This window comes from Anopheles moucheti, chromosome 2 (assembly GCF_943734755.1).
Source record: "Anopheles moucheti chromosome 2, idAnoMoucSN_F20_07, whole genome shotgun sequence".
NCBI classification, from domain to species: domain Eukaryota; kingdom Metazoa; phylum Arthropoda; class Insecta; order Diptera; family Culicidae; genus Anopheles; species Anopheles moucheti.
The window spans coordinates 62924360-62948665 of record NC_069140.1 but is presented as its reverse complement, the minus strand read 5'-3'; the positions used below and the strand labels follow the sequence as shown (position 1 = coordinate 62948665).

The window sequence follows — 24306 nt, the reverse complement described above, 5'->3', positions numbered from 1 at the left end:
TGATTATGTGGTATTTAACCAACCTACTTCAACATCTGTTCAACTATCTATAGACTAAATCCGGTTGACAATGATTTTGGTGAATTATAAAAAATTAAGCTTTAAAGTTGTTGTTATCACAATTTAAAGTAATTTTTGCAGTTTATTGTTGTTTAACTGCACTCCTTTTTTCATGTACCTCAGAAAGATATAAATTAAATTATCTTCTGAAAACAAAACGGCAAATTTGCTTAGAATCGTCCAGTACAATGAAGCAACACCTAAAATTGTAAATTATTTAATTGTTTTAATCATTTGTAAAGAAAAGCCTTAGTTAGACAAGTTAGACTACAACACTTCAGCAATAATTGACCCCTAAATACTTTTGTCACATAAATCGGTTCAACCTAGCAGAAAAAACACACAGTTGTACAGAATACAGCATACAAACTATATTTATTTATTTAAAATTTCTGTTCCGGTTTCCGGAACGCATAATCAAAATGAAGTTATAATAGATGTTAACGAAATTTGTTTAAAAAACGATCCTGCCAATATCAATTCACGTTCATCGTCCTATCCAGTACTGACTAGCACGTCAAGAATCTCATTAACTCTGTATTTAACGAAAACCCGAAAGAATCCCACAAAACCGAGTAATATTCAACAAAAAGCTATCCAGTATAAATTAAGTTTTTGCCGTTTTCTAAACAAGCGCACACAACATACAACACACAACTCACCCACACACAAGGCGTGCAGGAAGCAGGCCAAATCCAGCGCCGCTTCACACGTGCGAAACTGCTAGCTAGGGATGTAAACATTTCACGTGATGCTTCTACTCGAGCATCGTCGAGTACAATTTTAATCGTTACTCATTGCTCTTCATGCCTTGCAAACGTACACAGCGTTTAATGCGGTTTGCCTTAGCATGCGAAAATGATTTTCCTTTCTAAAGGTACGTAAATATGTATGATGTTTATGCTCACAGGAGCATCTCGCTGTGTTATGGAATCATCGGAAGCTCTCGTTATCACAAAACCGCAACATGGCACCATAAGAACGGAGAAAAAGTGTAGAAGAGTAGATGATGAACACATGAGTGCTATCAACAACATCGTGATGAGGCTGGAAATGTTCATCCTTCCTGAATGAAGAATTGATTTCAAGTACATTTTCCGCTGTATAAAAAAAAACTCTGATAAGATCGCTCATTTCAAGCAAGTGCTGCATTTCAGGTTGCGTGTGCCTGTACGAAGCAATAAAAGATTTGAAAAATAAAACGCCAACGGGTGTAACGCAGTGTAGATGCAGCCTGCAATAAATGAGAAGGATAAAAAATCGTAGCGTTTAGAAATATTTACATCGTTTTTCACGCAGTCATTGCAGATGAGGAAAGCTTAATACAAGAACTCTTTTGTAAATGTAATATACTAACACAATGCACAATTTATTTCATGTAACAATAGTATATAAAATATTAGCATCAATTATTATATTGATATAGTATTGAGAAGATCGTTTGTATCTCTAAGAAAATATATTTCGGTACCAACTCTAATCAGCAGTTTCAGCAGATTCTTTAAGTAAAGTAGAACATTTTAAATGGTTGGTGTTCTTCTGCTTACGTACGATAAATGTACTGGGGGTTAACGCTAAATCGTGCTTAGTTAATAATCGTGCCAATTATTTATTAAAAATATTCATCCACGCGAATTCTTTCTTTTCTTCTATCTTTACGTGAACAACCTGCATCAAGTTCAGGTGACTTCTTACTTTCGTAATACATCAAAGCTACCGATTTATCCTTTTTCCAGTGTGTTATTGTAAATGTTTTATTACTATTATTAAACATTGTATATTATTAGCCGAAACGTCTTTACAATGAACTTATGTAATTAACTTAGCTTTATGCTTAAGAAAAGACAATTTTGATAAGAAAGAAAGGATTTCAGACAGTTTCTCTTCTACATTCTCGTATCTAGATTTGCAGGCATGCATTTAGAAATGTTTTTTTTTAATTATCATCGAGTTAGCTAGTTGTTAGTTATCATCCAATGCAAAATCCCGGTCTTCTGGTGGACGAATCAACGACATCACTCCACCTTACGTTAGGCATTCTCTGTCCTTGTAGCCATGTCTCCATAACTAAATAGGTAATCACAGGCTTACAATATTAATAAAAATTGATATATTAGGTGAAATCAATCATTTAGGTAAAAGCTACAGCTGTTCATTGTCCAATTCGTTGCGGCATGATACATTTGAGTACAATGATGATGAATTAAGATTTGTAATAATCATCTCCTAGTAACAGTAACATTATCAAAACTACTTGAGCCGAGCATACAGGAAACGTTAACTCGTTTTTTATTTCATTTCAACTTTTCCTTCTTCGACCAGATTTAGGTAAATCTTTCTAGTGATTCTACAGCGGTCGACTTTGCTTTTACCGTACCTACAACTTGCACGTATCAAACTCATTCATACTTTCATTCATTCAAACATGTATTATTCATAAATACAAGCGAGATACAACATACAGCACAAAGACAAACATAGAGAAGACGAAGTTGCACAGAAAAACCATTAGCTCGGCAAAATTCCAAAATTACCCTGAGATAGGCTACAACTGAGCTGCCCAGCAGGTCAGCCCATTCCGAAATGTACAATTATAATACAAGAATTAAATAGAATTATACAAGGGAATTGTACTAATACAATGCATACAGGAGATCTTCCAATACTTCGAACTGCATCCAGCAACGAGAGGTTTGCAGCCTCATATTCCATAGAGGACCGTAAAAGATGATCGACAACGTGACACATATGTGTCGACCTGTCCTATACGCTGGAGATGTGCGCCCAATCCGAAATGATTTGACCTAAGTCTAGACATCATTCGAATGCACGCTCGATCACCAGAGGTACCAGAGAACCAAGGCTTACTGTAGTATACCGTAATGAACGAAAATAAAGTACCTTCTTGCCGGGGGCTCGGACCGTGATAGATCCTGGCTCGGAAATATCAGTTGACGGCCTTGACTTCCTTGGTACGATCGTAACTTCGGACAAGAACGTAAGCAGCGAAATCCGAAGGCACATTGTTCAGGGTACGATTGTACCTACTACGGGCTCCATAAACTCCTGCAAACCAGAAGACTCCTTCAACACACGAAATCGATTTCATATCCAATGCGATTCTCGAACTACGATACAGAATCCGTTCTTGTCGCGAAAAACACGACTTGGCTGCCCAATCGAAGCATATATAACCATACTCCAAGACGAGCCATATCGTTGTCTTCAATAGTTTAAGCATATCTGGTGTGTGCGCATCCTAGTAATAGTAATAGTAACGCATCCGGTAATCGTTCTGAGCAAATTGTCTCTTCTAGTGCAATTTTAACTGAATAGCCAGTATGAGACCTCCACACATTTTTACTATCGAACCGTTACGAAAAGATTTGGCAATATTTATCGTTCTGCCGTAAAGCGATAAATCGAAATTAGGGTCAACCAAATTGTTGCGGCTATTTCATTTCAATTTTGATAGTTAACAAATTTTGTTCAACTGGTCGAATCAAATAGTTGAACTATGTTGAACTTAGCCTGAAGTTGAAGGCTTGAACAATATGAATATATCCCAGACGGTTTGCTTCTCATAATTGTAGCTTTTATATACGCGGTTAAAGTTGTTCGTTAAATTTGTATAGTTTAAAAAAATCTTTAAATGCTTCTTATTAAAAAAAACAATGACTAGTGTTATTCTTCTTTATCGGAAAAAAAACTCAGAGGTCTAGGGCCTTCCATTTTTGCCTTTCTTTGACTTTATTTACCCATAGCTGGACTCCTGCATTCGGTGGAGATTACTCCGGATAGGATTTTCGATCGGTCCTGTCGTAAAGACCGCGGCCGCTACCAATACACCACCACGACAAGACTGGTGCTTGATCTGGAATATGTAAAATTACTTCTATTTCAATTCAGATATTACTACTTCTTTTTATTTGCAAAGCATTTGCATAGCTAATAACAAACTTGTCAGTATTGAATTATTTGTTTATTTTGTTAACATTATGTCTATTGTTGATTTATCTATCTTTTATCAAAGTATTTTTAAAAAATCAAACCAACAAGAAACGATTGTACCAACTTCTTAGCCAACACGTGAAACATTTAAAGTGCAAGTCGTATGATTATCTTTCGAACCTTTAATTCTACCTTTTTATCCGTTAAAGTAGAGGACAAAAAACAGAACTCGTGCTAATATTCATCATTCTCTTCTTAGTTGCAAAGCCGTTGTTGTTGGTGTGTTACCAACCGACCGAGCGCGCTAGCCTTTCAAACCATGCAAATATTTACTTTAAACGCTTTTTATGCATTGCTCGTTCTACTGGCTATGCTTATTTGCCATGCAGAGTAAGATGCAAGACTACCAAAAATTAATTATAAGAAAACCATTTTTCTTGTTACTGTGTTAACCTACTAAAGCACCCGTACTTTCCCCTCATTCCGCTTCCCTAAAAAACCAGGGTATGAATGGCATAAGAAATGTTCATTCGTTTTATGAGCAAGAGTTAAAGAAAATTTTTTTTTCTTCTGTTTGTAACTGCCTTATTATGGATAGCTTTGTTCTTTCATTTTATTATCATGGACCGGCCCTAAAAAAGTCTACTAGTACCTTTTGATTCAATTGAAACTCCAACTCCTCTAAGTCAACTTGATAAAACTTCTCACAACGAAAAAGTTAAACAGTTTACCTTTTTTCCGCGTAGGTAATTGCTTTTGAATGAAAGCCATCAAAAATCCTTTTTTTTTATTTACATTTACACTTATTGGAATCCTTTGGTTCTTTGAGACATCAAAAATCGAAACATACAAAACACAGAGATCCAAACTCATGAACAATGGCTAATATATAGTCTTCTATTTAAGGCTTAATCTTCAAGCACAGGTAAGCAACAGCATCAATGGATTGATACGCAATGCGGATATTTCAAAGCTCCTTATGTTTACCGAAACTCTGGAACTTTAACCTCCATTACCCCGCGCTGGTCTCCACACGACAGTACAGGTTCAAAATCTCCTCGGAACCAATCCCCACCGTACGCAGCTATTCGGGACTATTCAGCTACGGGGAAATCAACGTGAAGAAATCCAGAAATGACGCGCTCTAGGCCTCTAATGATGTATGCTTTCATGCACATGTGATGTATTATGACTGCTGTTACCAAGAAAACGGAAAACAACAACAAAAATGTTAAGAACTAAAATAAAAAAAACCGGACGACGGCACTACTTTCTAAATAGAAAATTCTTGTTCATGACAATTGGTAAAGCGAGACTACATGTTCCAGAACACGCTACACTTCCAGGAGTCAAACTAGGCTGTACAGACCCGTAATTTTTTGGACTTGAAAAAAAATTTATTGGTAATCTCGAGTCCACATGGGACAAGATGATGTCTGTATTTAGTAGGGGATTATATTTGTTTATATTTTACACATATTCAATTATTTTTTTAGTTGTGAATCCTAATTTTGACTAACTTCAAACCGCAACAAATTAAATATACCAAACGTTTTCCAAATATGTCTCATCCGCACACTGTGTTTGCATTATTCAATAATATAAACCGTTTCGTACTAAAAACCGATTTCGCTAACTGCGATTGAATAACTTTAAATCGACTTTTCAACATACTTACATTTGAAAAAAAAATGTCTCTTGCCGCCAATGTTCCGAAAGAGTGGCTATCTGTAAGGTTAAGTCAACATGCTGCAAGGCAACATTGCACAACATGACCTTATTCAGCATAGATACTATCGAACTATTTCTACATTGGGTGAACCAAAACCATGTTCGTAGCGTAAAGATGAAAGAGACCGGTTCAAAGAAAATGGTATCACTTGACTTTGCTAAGATGTGATTTAAGATAAAGTGAAACATGTCTACCTGTAGTGTGTATTTCAAAAATACATAGTTGAATGCTTCAAATATGCTATATGCTTCAAATTAGTTACTCGTCGTAAGTGTACCTGTTTACTTACTTCAATAGCACAACAGAGGTTTTGTTTTTTTTCTAGTTAGAACGGATGGGATTCCGGTCCGTTCGAGAGAAGACCGGCTACCTTTACAGAGATTTTATTTAATATGTAAAATACACAAATCTCGTGAAAACAAGAGAAATCATTTCAATTTTTTGAACAACACAAAGTATGGACGGATTTTTAACCAAATCTCTTTATATTATGCTAAATATAGTTATAAATATACATTTGTAGGAGTTAAGTAGATATCTCAAGTTTAATTTTTTTTTATGTTTTTTTTTATTTAGATGATCGTGATTGTTTATTTTTATTGATTTAATTTCTATAATGACGGCAATGCCGTATTTTCAACACAACAGAAAATTACAAATGGCACAAGGCATTTCCTCCTTGCCCCGGGCATGCTCGGTTGTATTGGATGATCGTGATTGTATCAGAAGTAAAATAATGATAGACGCGGCCAGGAGGACAGAGGCACCGGTACCACACAACAGGACCGAGGTAAAATCCAATCCAGACCATTTCCCCGTAGCAAGAACAGACTATTCAGTTACTCGAGGTTATTTTACCTCATTAGTCGATACCGCCTGACCGTTTTAACGAAAAAAAAACAATAAAACTTGAATTGAACAATGAATTTCAAATAAAGATGTTAAAAACAGTACCCAAAAATGTGAAAAGAGGGAAAATTTCTACTGCTCGTTGTTACCCCATTAGCACCTACTAAAAGGGGATTAATGGTTGACAAATTCTCGAATTATTCACATTTATCATGCTCTCTAATACAACACCGCCTAGCAGGTCCCTTGCGGCGGAGGCAAATCCCTAGAATTCGCGTATGAGAAGATGGGTCGTAAAACACCAAACCTTACTTAGAGCGATAAAATATTCATTTGCTTGTAGAAGGAATCTTTCATACTCCTTTTATAATTCATATATTAAAAGGTGCCGTAGTACGATATTCGCCACACAATGAAAATCACAACAGAATCACAATGTTGAACATACTTCACATTAGCAAACCCATATGCTAGAAAGTGCTACAATTGCTAGATAATCGTTAGATAACCATTAGCTTCAACGTTATTCACCAATCAATCATTGTAAACTCGAGCAAATGGTGACTCAGGTACTGTGTGGTGGTTTCGTATTACAAATTGTTTTAAGCAAATGGAAGAGTTACTAGAAAATAGAATAACATATATATCTCATAACATAAGCAATACATCCAACGAACGTGTGCTGTTTGCCATGGTGCAGCAACGGGTGGTGATATTTGGTAAGCCTAATTATGACAAGCAGGATACAGTCGAATCGCTGCCTCTCTTGTCTTTAATTACTTCCTCGTGATGTGAATAATGGCTTTTCATTTCCTTCGCGTGACACGAATTAAATCCCCTTTGAGTAGATATAATACTCTTTATCTCCTGAAACCTGAGATGATGGGTAAGATTGATGATACAATTTGAACACGACATTGAGGTGAGTACGCAGTGTGCTCCACACTTTACTCCAGTTCCGTGTAAATTTTCGATACATCATAAACCTTGTGCAACAGATAAACAAACTGAATCGTTTCTAAAGTTTCAATATGTTTGCAAAAATTTACCCATACAATTAATCGGCCATATTTCGCATCGTCCATGTGTTCATCTGTAATACGAATGTGCTGTGCGTCGTTTAAATTTTAATTAAAATTGTTTAATGAAATTCAAAATGGATATTCTGAAACCACTATAATCAAATGTTAAATTGAATTCTGCTGCTCAAGGAATCACAGGTAAATAATTGTCGTATTAGTAAATGTAAGACTTGTTCAGCTTTACAAGGCTTCAAATAGCTTGTTAAATGATGGTAGATATGTAAAGATTTGTCTATACTCCATTAAACATTTATATTTGTAGTATATGTGTTTAGAGGTCACAACTCCCACAATAGATAAAAGTTAATTATTAGATTACGTTTAAGATTACGAATTGTTTGATGTAGCAGACACTCATTCGTTTCAAGTTAACGAAATGTTTTAACGCACAGTAGAATCATAAATATAGATGAAAAGGCATTCCATTGATGCAAAATATTTACAACATTATCATCGAAGAAATGCCCTTAAAAACCAACTAAAAACGGTGCAGAATCATCAAAGCAAATTTTACGTGTGACCCTTACCGGCCATTCACCCTCGTAAAGCAAAACAATCAAATGCCGTTCCTTGGTTACCATCATAAGAAGAGGAAAAGAGAGCCAGAGAGAGAGAAAGCGAAAAAAATATCGTTTCACCATAAAACTCGTACATGTGCTGTTTTTATTCATTTGTATGTTAATATTTTACCTTTTCACTTTCGAGCACACTGTGTACCCTTTCGCTTTGCTCTATTGTTGTACATTTTCAATATCGGTAAAGTTCTAATAAAAAAAACTATAAACCAGCAATAAACTTCTTAATAATTTCTACATGCCAGACTTGCTACTATATTGTTTGTTGAAGAAACATCCTCAACATGTATTTCATATTTTAGGTAACATCTAACTTACACGAACAAATGATCAGATGAACACGCAAAGGACACCTGTATGTATAATCTAATAGATAAATAACTAAACGTAGCTCTGATAGGTTTTAGAAGAGTATTCGAATTAAACAAAAATATAGACCAGACTGATATATATTACTGTTAGGGGCAACGAAGGCGTTATTTAAATGACCAAATGAATTAGTTGTAAAATGGCCTTTTTCTGCTGCCGCACATTATATTGTCGGTGAGAGTAAAGCCAGGAGAAAGTACCACACTGACCGAGCCAAAAAGTCAAGTAATTTTTAGTCATCTACAAGGACAAAGAAGGTGTGGTAATCAAAAACAGAAAAAGGCGGTTAAATGGAAGCGTTTAGCAAAAAGCACGAGATAATAGATTCGCAACGTAGAGCGTTCAACATTGTGGGACCCAACTGGCAGCTAAATAAGAAAACAAAACTGGAAAATTATTAGAAAAGTCAATCAACATCCTAATTGCTTGTATTTATTTCATTAACTCAGGTGGATCCGCCTGAATAGCCCATTACATCCCAGCGTAAATGCGTCAAAATACTAGTTTTTAAAAGGTCGTATTTATAATTAGGTAAGGTATCCAGCTTGTTATAACTTATACTAGATATTAGTTCAAGAATGCATTTAGTGCCATTTAACGGATTCTATTTGAATTAAATGTATGATAAAATGATATTAGACAAGCGTTAGAATATATTTTTGAGCAAAATTCGAAGCAAATGTTTGTTTGTGAAAATTTTATGTTAGTTTATCAGATATTTTGGATTCTGAATATTTCCAAATGAAATTAATGTTCCAACAAACTGAGCTAGATATTCTCAACATCATATTACCCAACCATGCAAATGCAACACAAACACTCTCATCGATCTTTATGCAATTAAGAAGCTTAAAAATGAAACATAATGTGCATCTAGGTATGATAATTGTTTTTTGCTGACGTATCTGCGTACCAACGCACCAGCGTGTTTAATATTTTGTTTTCCGACAACCACCAAAAGATCACACATCTCTTGGTAATTGTTATATGCGCGACAGCAGCGTTGATTGTATAATTCACCGGGATGCACTCTTGCATTCAAGCCGTCGAATAACAAATGATGCTAATGTAGTGTTAAAAAGCAACCGACTGGAAAACACTACATACTCGAAAGTCACATGGCAAGTGACACGGTGTTCAGCACACTCTAGCGAAGTTATGTCCATGCGTAATTTACCCTGTTGGAATGGAATAAAACAAACCATCAAAAAACAGTCGATTTTGAAAGAGAAATATAATCTCCAAAAACGTAAGAGCATCATTGAACCTTCCAACTCAACGATATTTTGCTTTTGATATGCAGTTTCTCTCCAACATTGTTCAGTGGTTTTTCACATGATGGTTATAGAAAAAAATGACTCAAACAAATGGTATGTTCCGATTTTTTTTTTTGATTTGACTTTATTGCTATAAGTAAATTAAAAGATAATACTTTGAACCTATTATTTCACTTATTCAAAGTAAATATTTCAATGTAACGTTTGTTAGAGATTGCAGAAGAGATAAACACCGTGATCATTAAGATCGGATTCAACTTGGATTTTTAAAATGGCAGTGAATCATATTGAGTTTTTCGACAAAGTTTCTTGAAAGTACTGTTTCTGTAAATAATGTATGATCAAGGTTTTGAAATCACTTATCTAAACCCTTCTATATTCTTCCACTGATTGTAAGAGTATTACTTAAAAATCCATTTTTTTAATATTTTACAATCGTTCAGGGTGTATCGATTTATTTTAAACAACTTTAAACAAGAGTTGATGCATCGTCATACGGAGACGCGATCGATATTCAAACGCGTTTGTCTTAAAACAACGGTACGCAAATCGGTAATAAAAATTCAGTGAAACCCCTCTGAAGTTATTAACTTGAAAATTTCAACAAATATTCTTCAAATAATTTACCGGCACTTTTCGAATACTTTGTTCTTGTATTATAGATGAAACAGTATTAATCCTTCTACCAAAATCGAGTTTCATATCCGCTGGGACAAGTACTAGAATTATAAGTCTGCTTTTAAATTATTTTTAATATAATACATTTTATACATCCTAAAAAATGTCCAAAATTACTAGACTTACTTTACCATGCAGGCGGATAGTCAGTCCTATGGGTGATTGGTCCGGATGGGAAGATTTTGAACCGGTCCTGTCGTGTGAAGACTGATGTTACTACCAATGCATTATCGATTCCCCTTTTCCATTTTTATATTGTAATCGATGTTGGTACGTTCAACGAGACCACTAAAGCATATACGACTCTGCCCATTTTGTTCCTGAGTAGCAACTTCTAATGCGATCCGCGTTCTCCGTACCCAGGACTGACTGGCTACCGGTAAATAAAGTCAAAGAAAACCAGAAATTGCAGACCTAGATCTATTGAGGTTGTTGTGCCGATAAAAAAGAAATTCTTAATTAAAATACTTGATAAAATAGATATTGGTTGTTCATGTCGCAGTTCACATAATTTTTTAACCATGTCATCACTACTGTTTGTGTGGCAACAAAAATGATTCAGAAAAACAATGGCTATTCCTGAGCATAATATCCTTCAACTAGATGTATTCGTCCCAGTATTGCATTTCATCACCATATCGAACAGCAGATCAGAGTTTTTATTTCCATTGTACTATTTATGTAGTTTGTTCGCTATGGATTTGCATATTTGAGTTTATCGTACAGCTTGATGATGAAACGAGGCTATTTTATTTACAATTGTTTCTTGCGGGAATATTTTCATTCTGCAGGTTACTTTTCCTGGTTACTTTCCTTCCTTTTACTTTTCCTGGTGGCGTATCGCTAACTGTCGTATAAGCGAGTTCCTCTGCGTATTGAATGCTTTAATGGACCGTTTGCATGGTTGAACCGGTTGAACGTTGAACCGGTGACAAAAGAATTTCTGTGCATGCTCCTATTTGTTCTAAAATATATGCCCTTGGCATAAGGTGATGTAGTTAAGGAAATTAAAAATCTCTATGAAATTACAATAAATTATCTCCGATTGCTTTTTGAACAGCATTTCCTTTGCCTACAAAGATCTTATTCTACGATCTTAGTATTCAAGACTCGTATGATATACACATTCTGCCACGTATAGTGCTACTAAGCTCATGTGAGGCACAGATTTCGTAGCTACATCCTGTAGATTCAAGTTCCAAATAAAAACACAAATATTAAGTCGACAAATTATTTCAACCGAAACAGAAAAAAACCTATTTAGCTGATATTTTCATGAAACATGCGAAAAGTGAAAGGAAATAATAAGAGTTGTTTATACCTCGGTTAACATTATCTAATCCCAACTGCACTTTAATATGCCTCGCATTACCGAAATCTTGTATGGGCAATAATCTTGTTTTTTTGCATGTTCTAAACCGCAAAGATTAGATTGGATAGGACTGAGATTTACTTCACACCTAGCACCTTATTAACGGCAGTGACAACATCAGGTACTTGTGGAAGCGCAGCTGCTTCTAGAGTCTTAGCGTAGGGCATTGGAACATCAACCCCTGGAAAGAAAATTAAAGAAATTAAGAAGAGTGGTATCGACGATAATTACTCTGTCAGTGAATGAATCAACTTACCAGTCACGCGCCAAATCGGAGCATCCAGATGGAAGAATGTTTCGTGTTCCATGATGCGTGCACAAATTTCAGAACCAATGCCTGTAAAAAGGACGATATTACAGTTAGAAAAAGTGAAACACAACAATTGTATCGGCGGGATGAGAAACACTTACCGCTCTGAGGCCATCCCTGCTCCACCGTCACGAGATGGTGAGTCTTTTGTACGGACTTGAAAATTGTTTCCGAGTCCAATGGACGAAGTGATCGCAGGTTGATGACTTCTGCTTCGATACCTTTGCCCGCCAGTTCGTTAGCCGCTTGAAGCGCGGTTTCGACGGACTTTGAATGTGCTACTATAGTGATGTGCTTGCCAGGGCGCATAATCTTTGCCTTGCCGATAGGTAGCACAAAGTTCTTGTCTAAAACTTGATCCGACACGGGATAACTAACGCCGTATACCATTTCGTTTTCCAACACTACTACCGGATCTGGGTCGCGGATGGCTGCCTTCAACAACCCTGAAGGAAATAGTGATACATATTTAACGCGTGTAATCATGTGCATTGGCGATAGAAAGATAGTTTGATAATTTTACCTTTCGCATCTTCGCTATCGTACGGCGATACCACCTTCAAACCGGGACAATGCGAATACCAGGCCCCAAAACATTGAGAATGTTGTGCTGCAACACCTGCCGCAGCACCATTGGGACCCCGAAATACTATCGGGACATTAACTGTACCGGCAGACATATAGAACGTTTTAGCGGCTGAATTGATAACCTTCAAAGAATTCGTAAATACAGTTATGATTATGATCCATTTTTGTTTTTTATACTTGAACCGCTCATACCTGATCGATGGCCTGCATCGAAAAGTTGAATGTCATGAATTCGCAAACCGGGCGCAGTCCAGCCATTGCCGCACCTACTGCGATACCGGCGAAACCCATTTCCGTGATGGGAGTATCGATCACTCGCTTATCGCCATATTTCTTCCACAGTCCTCGGGAAACCTGCCAAGATCAGAATGTAAACAAACACGCATCTCGAATCCATGACGTTCACTCTATCACTCTTGCATCCATGCACTGCACTGCGAAATGCTTGCCTCAAAGCTAGTTGCTTTGATGGATTAGATAACCTTTCCTTGTGTTCATATATTATTTTTATTTGTTTTGCGCGTAGCATGAAGACCATGACCCTTCTTTGCCCTCAAACTTCAGCTGTTGTTTCTTCTCTTTTTGCAACCACTACACACAGGATTGTCACTAGAGATATGTTTACGTAATCGTTCTTTTATCTTAGAGAGACCAACAAATGGTTCGTTCTGCCACGATTTCTTACCTTGTATGCACCATCATACTGGGCCACTTCCTCACCGAGCAGAAACACCTTCTCGTCTCTTTCCATTTCTTCATCAAGCGCTGCGTTAAGGGCATCGCGGACGGTCAATTGTTGGGCTGAGACCGCCTTAGAGGTCGAGAATGACCGACGGGACAAATTGCGTACGGCGGAAGCAAGCATCATGGCAATATCGAATAACAATTCAAACAACGCAGCTTTTTACTGCGCTACTTGATCGAAGATGGGAACAACACAGAAATGCCCGATTACCGGAAAAGATCAGTCGTTCGTAGCGGTTTTACTACGCGATTCGGTTTTTGACTTACGAATTACCACACACTGAACACAGATGTGCAATTTTTCCGCACACACACAACCACACCGTAAAGTGTTCCGAATTGTCGTCACTTTTGACGTTTTCACTCAAGGTTCATATATAAATTTCCGAATTGAATCCGACATGCCTATCGCCCAAATGACATTTTTTAAACGTCGGACCAACGACGGTTGCAACATTGTACGTTCACGAAGTTAAACCACCGTATTTAGAAGAAACTATTCATATGACGGCGCGAGCGTCTTCTGGTGGTCAGTAAACTTTTTTGCACAAGAAAGAGAAAACTACGTAATGTTCCTAATTATAGAATAAAATTCCAGTAATTCTACAATAGATATGCCCTTATTAGACGAGGGATTTTCGGTTGTCGTCTATCTGTCATTTTTGCCGATCGCGTGTCTGACAGATAAACGACGGTCCGAAAATCGGAATTGAGCACGCTCGGTTCCGATTTGCTTCGGACAGTCGTCTATCTGTCAAAGTGGCGGTTTGTTTACATTCGCGTTGTTTTCCTTTGAGTGAGCTTTTCTATCGCATATAGCATGGATATCGAAGAGGACGTTTTGCTGGCTGTAGCGGCATTATTTGCCTTCCAACCGATGCCGAAGAAACGCGAAAAATGGTGCAAATGAACGTTTTTGAAGCGGAACATGTTATCACACACAAACATGATGACAGAGTTGCGACTGGAGCCTACCGACTGGCTTAATTTTGCCAGAATGGACGAGGACTCCTACTTGCTCCTGTTGCAGAAAGTGACACCGCTAATAATAAAGGAGGACACGGTAATGAGACCAGCCATCACACCACACGAGCGTCTGAGTGCAACGTTGCGATTTTTGATCAGCGGGAGTTCTTATCAGTGTTTGCGGTTTCAAACTGCAGCCTATGCTAAGCATATATCTTAATTCCCAACTGACATTTTATAGCAGAATTGAGGCGTTTTTCGAGCGTTCGGTGCCTTAAAGTGGCGCCTTAAACGTGCCTTAAATCGCAGACGTTTAAGGCACGTTTATACCAGTTCGACGCTTGCTTTCATGCAGTTCTTCTAGCGCTACCATTGTCATCCAAGCTGTCAAAAGCCAAAGGCGCATTGACAGCGCAAATACAAATCGTAAAATAAACAAAAAAAACCGCTTTGTGATATTTTACATTTTATTACTAAAACCAGTTGTTATTCGTTGGGATATCATCGTATCCATTTTGTTCGAGCATTTTGCTGAAAGGAAAACATAAAGGTATGTAAAATTATGGTGAATTAACAACATGAAAGTGATTTTTAACCTACTCTCTTTCGCTTGTAGGAAAAATGTCCCGGGAATCGGTATCTCAGGCACCGGATTGTTCGCTTCTTGCGTTGGCGGCTAGGTTGGCACAGTTGACGATTAAATCCTGTCCGCCAGTATCGTCAGTACCAAAGCTACTGCAGAACCGTCAGCCTTCATTCCTGTAAAAAATAATGGTAAATTTAATCTATTGTTTATGATAACTAAGATACCGTATTAACTAACATTTATCTTTACAGCTTTGATGGAAACTTCAGCTAAAATCTCCAAGCCAGCAACTTCCAGAACAGCACAATCCAGCATCATTCCAGTCCGATTAACTGCGAATAGATTTCCGCAGCAAACAACATCACCACCGGCAGCTCATAATTCTGAAATAAAAAAGAAAAAAGGTTATCCAAAACCCGCAAAAACTAAACAAAATTTATCAACTAACACCTGTAGTTAAAAATCCATCCAATCCAGAACCAGCATCAAACATCATCAAATATATCTTCTTCATATAACATAATCGTAATACATAATCGTATAACATCTTCATATAACCATCCAGAATCGCTGCAGCACCATCGACAGCTTGTCTTCCTGCTCAATCACCGGCTGACCGGAACCTGGGGACCTCCGGGTGTAATTTCACAACACATACGAATACAAAGAAGGAGAATTCTATCACTATTTCGTCACTGCACTGAATTTCACACACCATTATTATTACACCACACAATCCAAGTGTCCACTCTAGCTAAATAGTTAAGCAAAAACTTACCGCTATGTTGAGGCACCATCCGGCTCATTCCCGGAACTTCCGCATCCAGACTTTCTTCGCGATGGTGCTCAGAAAATATCTCCGTCAGCTTCTTGTTGGCCCGATTCTCTTCAACGCGGCTTCTCTTCAACGGCAGCGAAGACATTTCGATAGATTTGATTCGTTTTTTTTGCTGGTAGAATTCCAAACACCCGACCAAACTCAGACGAATTATGAAATTGTGACAGTACGCCGATAGAAAATGTAAACAAAGATGAATCGTCATCATGGTTGCCGTGTCGCTACACGGACGATTACACACACAACCACATTTCACGCTTCGAAAAGTCGTTGGTCACGCATACACATTCAGTTTCGAGCGATTCAAGTATGGCTCAAGCAGAGTTGAGCATTTTTTTCTTCAATTATAGCGTTTATTTTAGACCAGTTGTCAATTGGGTTGAATGTACTATACATTTTTGGGTTATTATAGCAACTTAAAAATAAGAATAACAAACGAATAACAAATTACATTTAAAAACTTCATTCCACCCACGAAAAACGAAAAATTTAAATATGAAATTATTCGCCAGTGACAGACGAAACCATGTTTGCAGAAGCTAGCGTTATTACACGAGAGGACGGCATTTATGTGTCAAACCCCCCACACGGACGCAGTTTGACAGAGGGACGACAACCGAAAATCCCTCGTCTAATAAGGGCAATAGGGTATCAGCTTCAGCCTTCAGCGTCTTAGTGCAGCTGTTTCGCAAAAAAATATAAAAACACGCGTAAATTCTCCTCCTTATGATTGAAATTGATGTAATATCTGTTCAAAAACTATCGTATGTAGTTTTGCATATCCAATTTAGTGTTTGAAATGAGATTTTCATGAAAATGCTAAGGCCGTCTCCACATGGACCGCGTTTTCCGCGGTACCGCGGAAAACGCGTATAACTTGTATGCCACTTCGCCGCGGACGCCTGCCAAATCTCCGCGGCAGGCTGTCATTCTCCGCGGCAGACTGTCAAACAGGCGCGGAAACGTGGCTTTGTTCAAGATGGACAAGTCTGCGGAACCGTTCACAACCGCGGAGATTGACAGCCTGCCGCGGAGACTTGACAGCCGAACGTTGCGAGGTGGCATACGAGTTATACGCGTTTTCCACGGTACCGCGGTCAGTTTTTATTGTCCAAAAGTATTCAAATAAGTAATTTTATGTTGCATTTCTGCAATCGATCGGACGGATTTTTCGTCATTGTTGTGAGGGCGCAAAACTATGCTGTCATTCCATACAAATCCACCGGTCAAAATTCAGCAATTGCCGTGTAGAATGAAACGCTGATTATCCTTGCGATATTACCAGGACTCGACGGTTGCCGGATAGCTAAATAACACTCTTCTGCCTTCCGTGTCCTTGAGAAAAGCCGCTTCCGGTATTCGGACCAGTGTTAAAAGTGTATCAAATTAAGATCGTGTATCGTGTTAAGATGTTAAGAAAAAATGACGATATGTCAGAACACATTTTTACATAATTTAGTTTAATTGCACTCCTGCAGAAAATTGGAAGTCCATTGGAAGATACGCTATTGCTTAAATTTTCAAACAATTCCGATCGATTTGTTTGGTCTGAGAATAAAGGTTAGCTGTGACACTAGAAGCAGCTAAAAAGCTGAATCAATTACGAGAAAATGTGCCGACCCTGCATCTTTCAACTTTAGAGGAAATGTTAGTGAAAGTGCACTCGAATTCGATGTACCCACAAAATCGAGAAATGTGAATAGTTGTGAGTTGTATTAATTGTGTATCTCGCACACTACGTGTAATTGTTTGTTGGGGAAAATGTTACATGGGAAATATTCAGAGCTGATCAGTGTCATTTTTCTGTCGCGTGGTTGCTTACCTCGCTAGGTCATTTGTTTTTCGGCACGATCCACGAGAGGACTAGGCTGCAGTGAGACAAAAATACGTTTTGCTACACATTTTGTACAATTGTGCATTATAAATACATCCTCAATCAACGCAGTTTACCAATTCAGTATAAAAGTTCCGCTTTTTAATACTAGTATGACGAATCCGGATGGTGCTCAAGACAACGGTGCTACCGCAGCACCGGTGAAAACCGAAAAACAATTAAAAAAAGAAGCAGAAAAAGCGGCCAAGTTGGCAAAATTACAAGAGAAGTTGAACAAGAAGCAACAGCAAGAGCAGCATGCAGCTGCGAAGCCTAAAACTGAGGTGTGTAATTTTTTTTCCACAGATTGCATCACATTTACCATATATTGCAGTATTGCATATTCCTTCCCACGTTGCAAACTGGCAATAGTAAGGGGTTTAACATTTGGAACAGTCTATTAAAAGTGAAAGGCAACGAATTGAAATCTGTATTGCTAAGCAGTATGACTTGGATCATCTACGACTTTGGATAGCATCAAATAGCATTAGCCACAAAATAATGCGTCCAACTACGAAATATTTATTATTTACAGAAAAAAGTGAAAGAAAGCAAAGAGGCAGCAATTTACAGTGGAACTACAAAGGAGGGGGATAAGAAAGATCTATCCGGTCCATTTCCCGATTCCTATAGCCCGCAATATGTGGAAGCAGCGTGGTATGGCTGGTGGGAGAAAGAAGGATTTTTCAAGCCTGAATATGGGGTACGTATCCTGTAGGTTATGATTTCCAAAATATCTTGCTTGATTTGTTCTATTTTCCTAGCGTAAGCTGAACAACCCGAAGGGGCAATTTGTGATGGTAATACCACCTCCAAACGTTACTGGCTCGTTGCATCTTGGACACGCGTTGACGAATGCTATTGAGGATGCAATTACTCGTTGGCATCGGATGAAGGGCCGTACAACGTTGTGGGTGCCAGGTTGCGATCACGCCGGCATAGCAACACAAGTCGTTGTGGAGAAAAAGCTGTGGAGAGAACACAAGCAAACGCGACATGATTTGGGACGAGAAAAGTTTATCGACAAGATATGGCAATGGCGCAATGAGAAGGGCGATCGCATCTATCATCAGTTGAAAAAATTGGGTTCTTCGTTCGATTGGGATCGTGCCTGTTTCACAATGGACCCGAAACTGTGTAAAGCCGTCACGGAGGCGTTTGTGAGAATGCATGAGATGGGTATGGTTTATCGTAGCAGTCGTTTGGTGAACTGGTCCTGCACGTTACGTTCTGCCATATCGGACATCGAAGTGGACAAGGTAGAATTGAGCGGACGCACGCAGCTATCCATTCCTGGCTATACAGAGAAGGTCGAATTTGGGGTGCTTGTGTCCTTTGCCTACAAAGTCATCGGGAGCAATAGTGATGAGATTGTGGTAGCAACCACGCGTATTGAAACAATGCTCGGTGATACAGCCGTTGCAGTGCATCCAAAAGATGCACGATACCAACATCTACACGGAAAATTCGTCCAACATCCATTCTGCGATCGTAAACTTCCCATCGTGTGTGACGAGTTTGTGGAAATAGCATTTGGAACGGGTGCAGTTAAAATAACGCCAGCGCACGATCCAAACGATTACGACGTTGGCAAACGGCACAATCTTCCGTTTATTACAATTTTCTCTGACGATGGAAACATTGTGGGCGATTATGGAGCCTTCACTGGCATGAAACGGTTTGATGCGCGTAAGGCTATTTTGACTGCGCTACAAGAGAAGGGTCTCTACCGGGACACGAAGGACAATCCAATGGTGGTGCCTGTTTGTTCGCGATCGAAGGACATCGTAGAACCTTTAATCAAACCACAGTGGTACGTCAAGTGCAGCGAGATGGCCGCTAAAGCGACTGACGCCGTGCGTACAGGGGAGCTAACGATCACGCCGGACGTGCACAAGAAAATCTGGTACCACTGGATGGATGAAATACGAGATTGGTGTGTTTCGCGTCAACTATGGTGGGGGCACCGAATCCCGGCATATCAGGTAGTTTTCAAGGATTCTACTAAGGCACCGAAAAATTTAAGCGACGATAATCTATGGTTTGTTGGCCGCACCGAGGCAGAAGCTCTTACCAAAGCGGCGACCGAGCTGCGTGTGGACAAGTCGCTCATTAGAATGAAGCAAGATGAAGACGTGCTTGATACGTGGTTTAGTTCCGGTTTATTCCCCTTTTCCGTGTTTGGCTGGCCTGATAATACGGACGATCTGAAGTTGTTCTATCCTACCACACTGCTGGAAACGGGGCATGATATTCTCTTCTTTTGGGTTGCCCGTATGGTATTCTTCGGTCAGACACTGATAGGAAAACTGCCCTTCAAAGAGGTTTTCTTGCACCCGATGGTCCGCGATGCGCACGGTCGTAAGATGTCCAAATCGTTGGGTAACGTAATCGATCCCATGGACGTTATAACGGGCATATCGCTTGAAGGATTGCATTCACAGCTGTATGATTCCAATCTGGATCCGAGAGAAATAGAGAAGGCTAAAGCGGGGCAAAAACAAGACTACCCGAACGGCATTCCCGAATGTGGTACTGACGCACTGCGATTTGCGCTCTGCGCGTATATGACGCAAGCAAGAGATATCAATCTGGATATTCAGCGCGTCCAAGGCTATCGCTTCTTCTGCAATAAGCTGTGGAACGCTACAAAGTTTGCTCTGATGTATTTCTCAGGCACTGAGAAGTACGACATCATTACATCACTGGTGAGTTTTCTTTTTTTCAAACCGTTGTAGTACATGCGTTCATGGTTTACCCTTTTTTATTCCGATCCAATTAAAAATTACAGGATGGCTCGGAAAGCAATATCGATAAATGGATTCTTTCACGGCTTGCCGGGTGCATTGACGTTTCGAACCGCGGTTTTGAAAAATATGAATTCGCGCAGGCGACGAATGCATGCTACAATTTCTGGCTCTACGATCTGTGCGACGTGTATCTGGAATGCTTGAAATCCGTCTTTCAAACAAATGATGAATCTGCTAAAGCGGCCGCACGTCGAACGCTGTATACGTGCCTCAATCTCGGTCTGAAATTACTTTCACCCTTCATGCCGTTTATTACCGAGGAGCTGTATCAACGGTTGCCAAGAGCAGACGATGCCACTGTGGCGAGTATCTGTGTCGCATCTTATCCCGAGCAGAGCACCAGTCCCTGGAAGGATGAATCAATCGAGAAGGGTTTCGAATTTGTCCAAAAAACGGCTCGCGACATTCGTTCGGCCCGTAGCGACTACAATATCCCGAACAAGACCAAAACCGATGCGTATTTCATTTGCAGTGACGAAGGCGTGCGCAGTGCTCTGGAACGGTTCAGTCTCGAGCTGGAAACAATGGCATTTTCCCAGGTCCATTTTGGCACAGTGCCTCCTGCTGGTTGTGCGATCCTGACCATATCCGGACAGTGTGTGGTGCACCTCATGCTGAAGGGTTTGATCGAGGTGGACAAAGAAATTGAGAAAATGACGAAAAAGCAAGAAACTCTGTTACAAACGATTGCAAAGCTACAGCAAGCATTGGCCGTCCCGAACTACGCCAGCAAAGTGCCCGAAGATGTTCGAAAGGCAAACTTGGAAAAATTGGACCAATCGAAGGTGGAAATAGAACGATTGACTTCCGCTATCGATACACTGAAGTTGATGTAATCGATTAGACAAATGATGGTGGATATAGACTGCCACAAACTGATTCATTATACACACCACGAATGTTAATTTTATTATTTTACATCCCTGCATAATCAACTGTTAACGGGGGTTTAATTTATGGAACGAGCGTTATGCTTCTCGTATGGCAATAAAAGTTTATATCATTACAATATAGAGAATTTAGACATGCTAATTATGTTGTGAATTAAATGTATATACTTTTTTGTGATAGAATTGAAACCCTGTTCATATCTGAACATAAAGTTATTATGTGCATTCTAGAATTAAAATTTCGATTGCAAAAGATACGAAAAATACAGCAAACTCCATTAGTGAAGTCTTAAGAATAACCAATGATCATATTTTATTTATGTAAAATTAATAAGGATGATGTGAAATTAAAATGTCTCATTCAATTGCATTGACTCCAAATTCTAGGCATTTTACAAGAAGGTAAACCCCCTTTGTTGAACATGATAAACAATCGTTGAGTTTGGGATGTGGCTGATAAAATTGGCAACACTGCTCGGAGTAGGAAAGCGAAAAACCCTTCTTGGTCCAATTTGACAGTATCGTCAAGTTGTTGACAATGCGTGTGTATGCATTTTCATTTCTATTGTCCTTCGGTTGCGACGAAAAGTCGTGCAAAACATAAATTTGCATTCCTTTATTCTGGCCATTTCGGAACAGATTGAACTTGCGGTGGAAGTCCCCGTTTCAAGCACGTTAAAAAGGAAAAAATATGGAGGACGATTTACCTACAGAATTTGATTTAATAGTCATTGGAACAGGTGAGTCATAGCTCCAAACTTTCACATCGCTACTTGTTACAAGAGCAAAATATATTATTATTATTATTTCTTACCACAGGCCTGACGGAATCTATTATAGCAGCGGCCGCAAGTCGTGTTGGAAAAACGGTTCTGCATTTGGACACCAATGACTATTACGGTGGCTATTGGGCATCGTTCAACTTGGAAACCTTCCGCAAGTGTTTTCAGCTTGCTAGTTCTAAGGATTCTGCGAAAGCAGAAGCAATCAACAACAATTTTCTTCGATTGAATTCACTACCTACGGCTGTTCAAAATGGTCGAGAAAGTTGGTACAACTTTGCCGAAAAGGGTGATGTGGACGGTTGGAACCGAGAAAAAATCGAACAGGAGTATCGTCGTTTTAATATTGATCTAGCTCCAAAGTTGCTTTATGCGCGTGGTGCAATGGTGGATCTTCTGATCTCTTCGAACATTTGTCGATACGCCGAATTCCGAGCATTAGATAGAGTAGCCACCGTATGGGATGGACGCATAATGACGGTGCCATGCTCCAGGTCAGACGTTTTTACCAGTAAAGACGTAAACGTGGTTGAAAAACGGTTACTGATGAAGTTCCTGCAGAGTTGTGCTACGTACGAAGAAGATGCAGAAGCGAAGGAGGAGCTGGACGGTAAAACGTTTTTCGAACATTTGCAAACGCACAAATTAACACCGAACCTCGTCCACTATGTGCTATGCGCAATAGCAATGGGTAATGAACGCACACCATGCCGAGAAGGGGTGGCTGCTGTTAAAAAATTTCTCATGAGTCTCGGTCACTATGGAAACAGCCCGTTTCTATTTCCCGTGTACGGCTGTGGAGAGATACCCCAATGTTTCTGCCGACTGTGTGCCGTTTTTGGAGGAATCTACTGTCTTAACAAAGCAATAGACGGTATTCAGCTAGAAACGAGCAACGAAGGACTGAAATACGAATCTGTGAAATGTGGTAAACAGAACATTACGTCCAAAAATTTGGTCGTGGGACAAGGTTACCTTTCGCAAGCGATATTCAAAACGAGCATTCCTACGGAGTGTAGAAAACCAAAGCCGTGTGGGAATTTGGCACGGGGAGTGATACTCACAAATGTGCCTTTCGGTGGTGCATCTCAGAATCCAGGAGGAGGGGGTGTGGCAATTATTAAGCTTCCGGCTGAGAGCAACCGCCCGAACGGTGCTACCGTACTGCAAATGTCCCATTCCAGTGGAACCTGTCCTAAAAACATTTGTGAGTATAAGCAAACTCGCAGTTCAATTTAACATTTTCATTATTCGTAACTTTCTTCGTGAAAATATTTGCAGATCTTATTCATGTAACTACAACAGCTGTAACCCAAAATCCTGCTGAGGATCTGAAACCGTATATTGCACAAATCCTAAGCAACGTCTCGGGAGCATCAGAAACAGCAGAAAAAAGTGAAGAACAAAAGAAAGAAGTGCAAGATGAAAATACTATTTCAACCATACTGTATGAAGCATACTTCAACATTCCTAGTTGCCTTGTATGCGATGAAAATGCACACGTATCGTTGCCAGCGGGTATTCGGCTGGTGTGTGGTCCCTATCACGAACTCGACTACGACCAAAGCATTCAGCAAGCGAAAACAATGTTCAGTGAAATTTATCCCGAAGAAGATTTCCTTCCACGTGCTCCGGATCCCGAAGAGATTATCATTGGCGAAGAGGAACCAGTGCCGGAACAAGCAGATTCTTTAACAGATAATAATCAACCCGTTGACAATGCTAGTGAATGTCGTGAAACGGAATCAGAGGCAACAGTAGCCCAGGAAGCGAAGGAAGATACCGTCGATAAAGCGGAAGAGTGCATTGAACAAAAACAATAGCAACATACCTTTTACATATATAAGGTGCAATAACTACTGCCAACTATACACATTATTTAACATTACATAAACAACCGAACAGTAGGAAATCCTACAGCTTTTGCACCAGCGCAGACATTCGAAATAAAGAGAGCATTTATGCTTAATGCAA

At 39.2% G+C, this 24306-nt stretch overlaps 3 protein-coding genes across 3 annotated transcripts; 2 read left to right on the top strand and 1 right to left on the bottom strand.

Annotated features, from left to right (window-relative positions):
- Positions 1–10634: 10634 nt before the first annotated feature.
- On the bottom strand, positions 10635–13856 carry LOC128305472 (pyruvate dehydrogenase E1 component subunit beta, mitochondrial). The gene is made up of 6 exons (XM_053042943.1): positions 13529–13856; positions 13036–13197; positions 12779–12965; positions 12357–12701; positions 12202–12282; positions 10635–12126 (listed from the first exon to the last, which is right to left on the bottom strand). Exons 1-6 carry the CDS (start codon positions 13709–13711, stop codon positions 12023–12025), a joined length of 1062 nt encoding a protein of 353 aa, XP_052898903.1. The 5' UTR covers positions 13712–13856; the 3' UTR covers positions 10635–12022.
- Positions 13857–17838: 3982 nt separating this feature from the next.
- On the top strand, positions 17839–21702 carry LOC128306139 (valine--tRNA ligase). Its single transcript, XM_053043728.1, has 4 exons — positions 17839–18134; positions 18386–18553; positions 18615–20558; positions 20642–21702. Exons 1-4 carry the CDS (start codon positions 17964–17966, stop codon positions 21494–21496), a joined length of 3138 nt encoding a protein of 1045 aa, XP_052899688.1. The 5' UTR covers positions 17839–17963; the 3' UTR covers positions 21497–21702.
- A 436-nt stretch (positions 21703–22138) lies between these two features.
- LOC128297060 (rab proteins geranylgeranyltransferase component A) lies at positions 22139–24306 on the top strand. Its single transcript, XM_053032616.1, has 3 exons — positions 22139–22290; positions 22370–23539; positions 23614–24306. The coding sequence occupies exons 1-3, from the start codon at positions 22242–22244 to the stop codon at positions 24153–24155; spliced, it is 1761 nt and encodes a 586-aa protein (XP_052888576.1). The 5' UTR covers positions 22139–22241; the 3' UTR covers positions 24156–24306.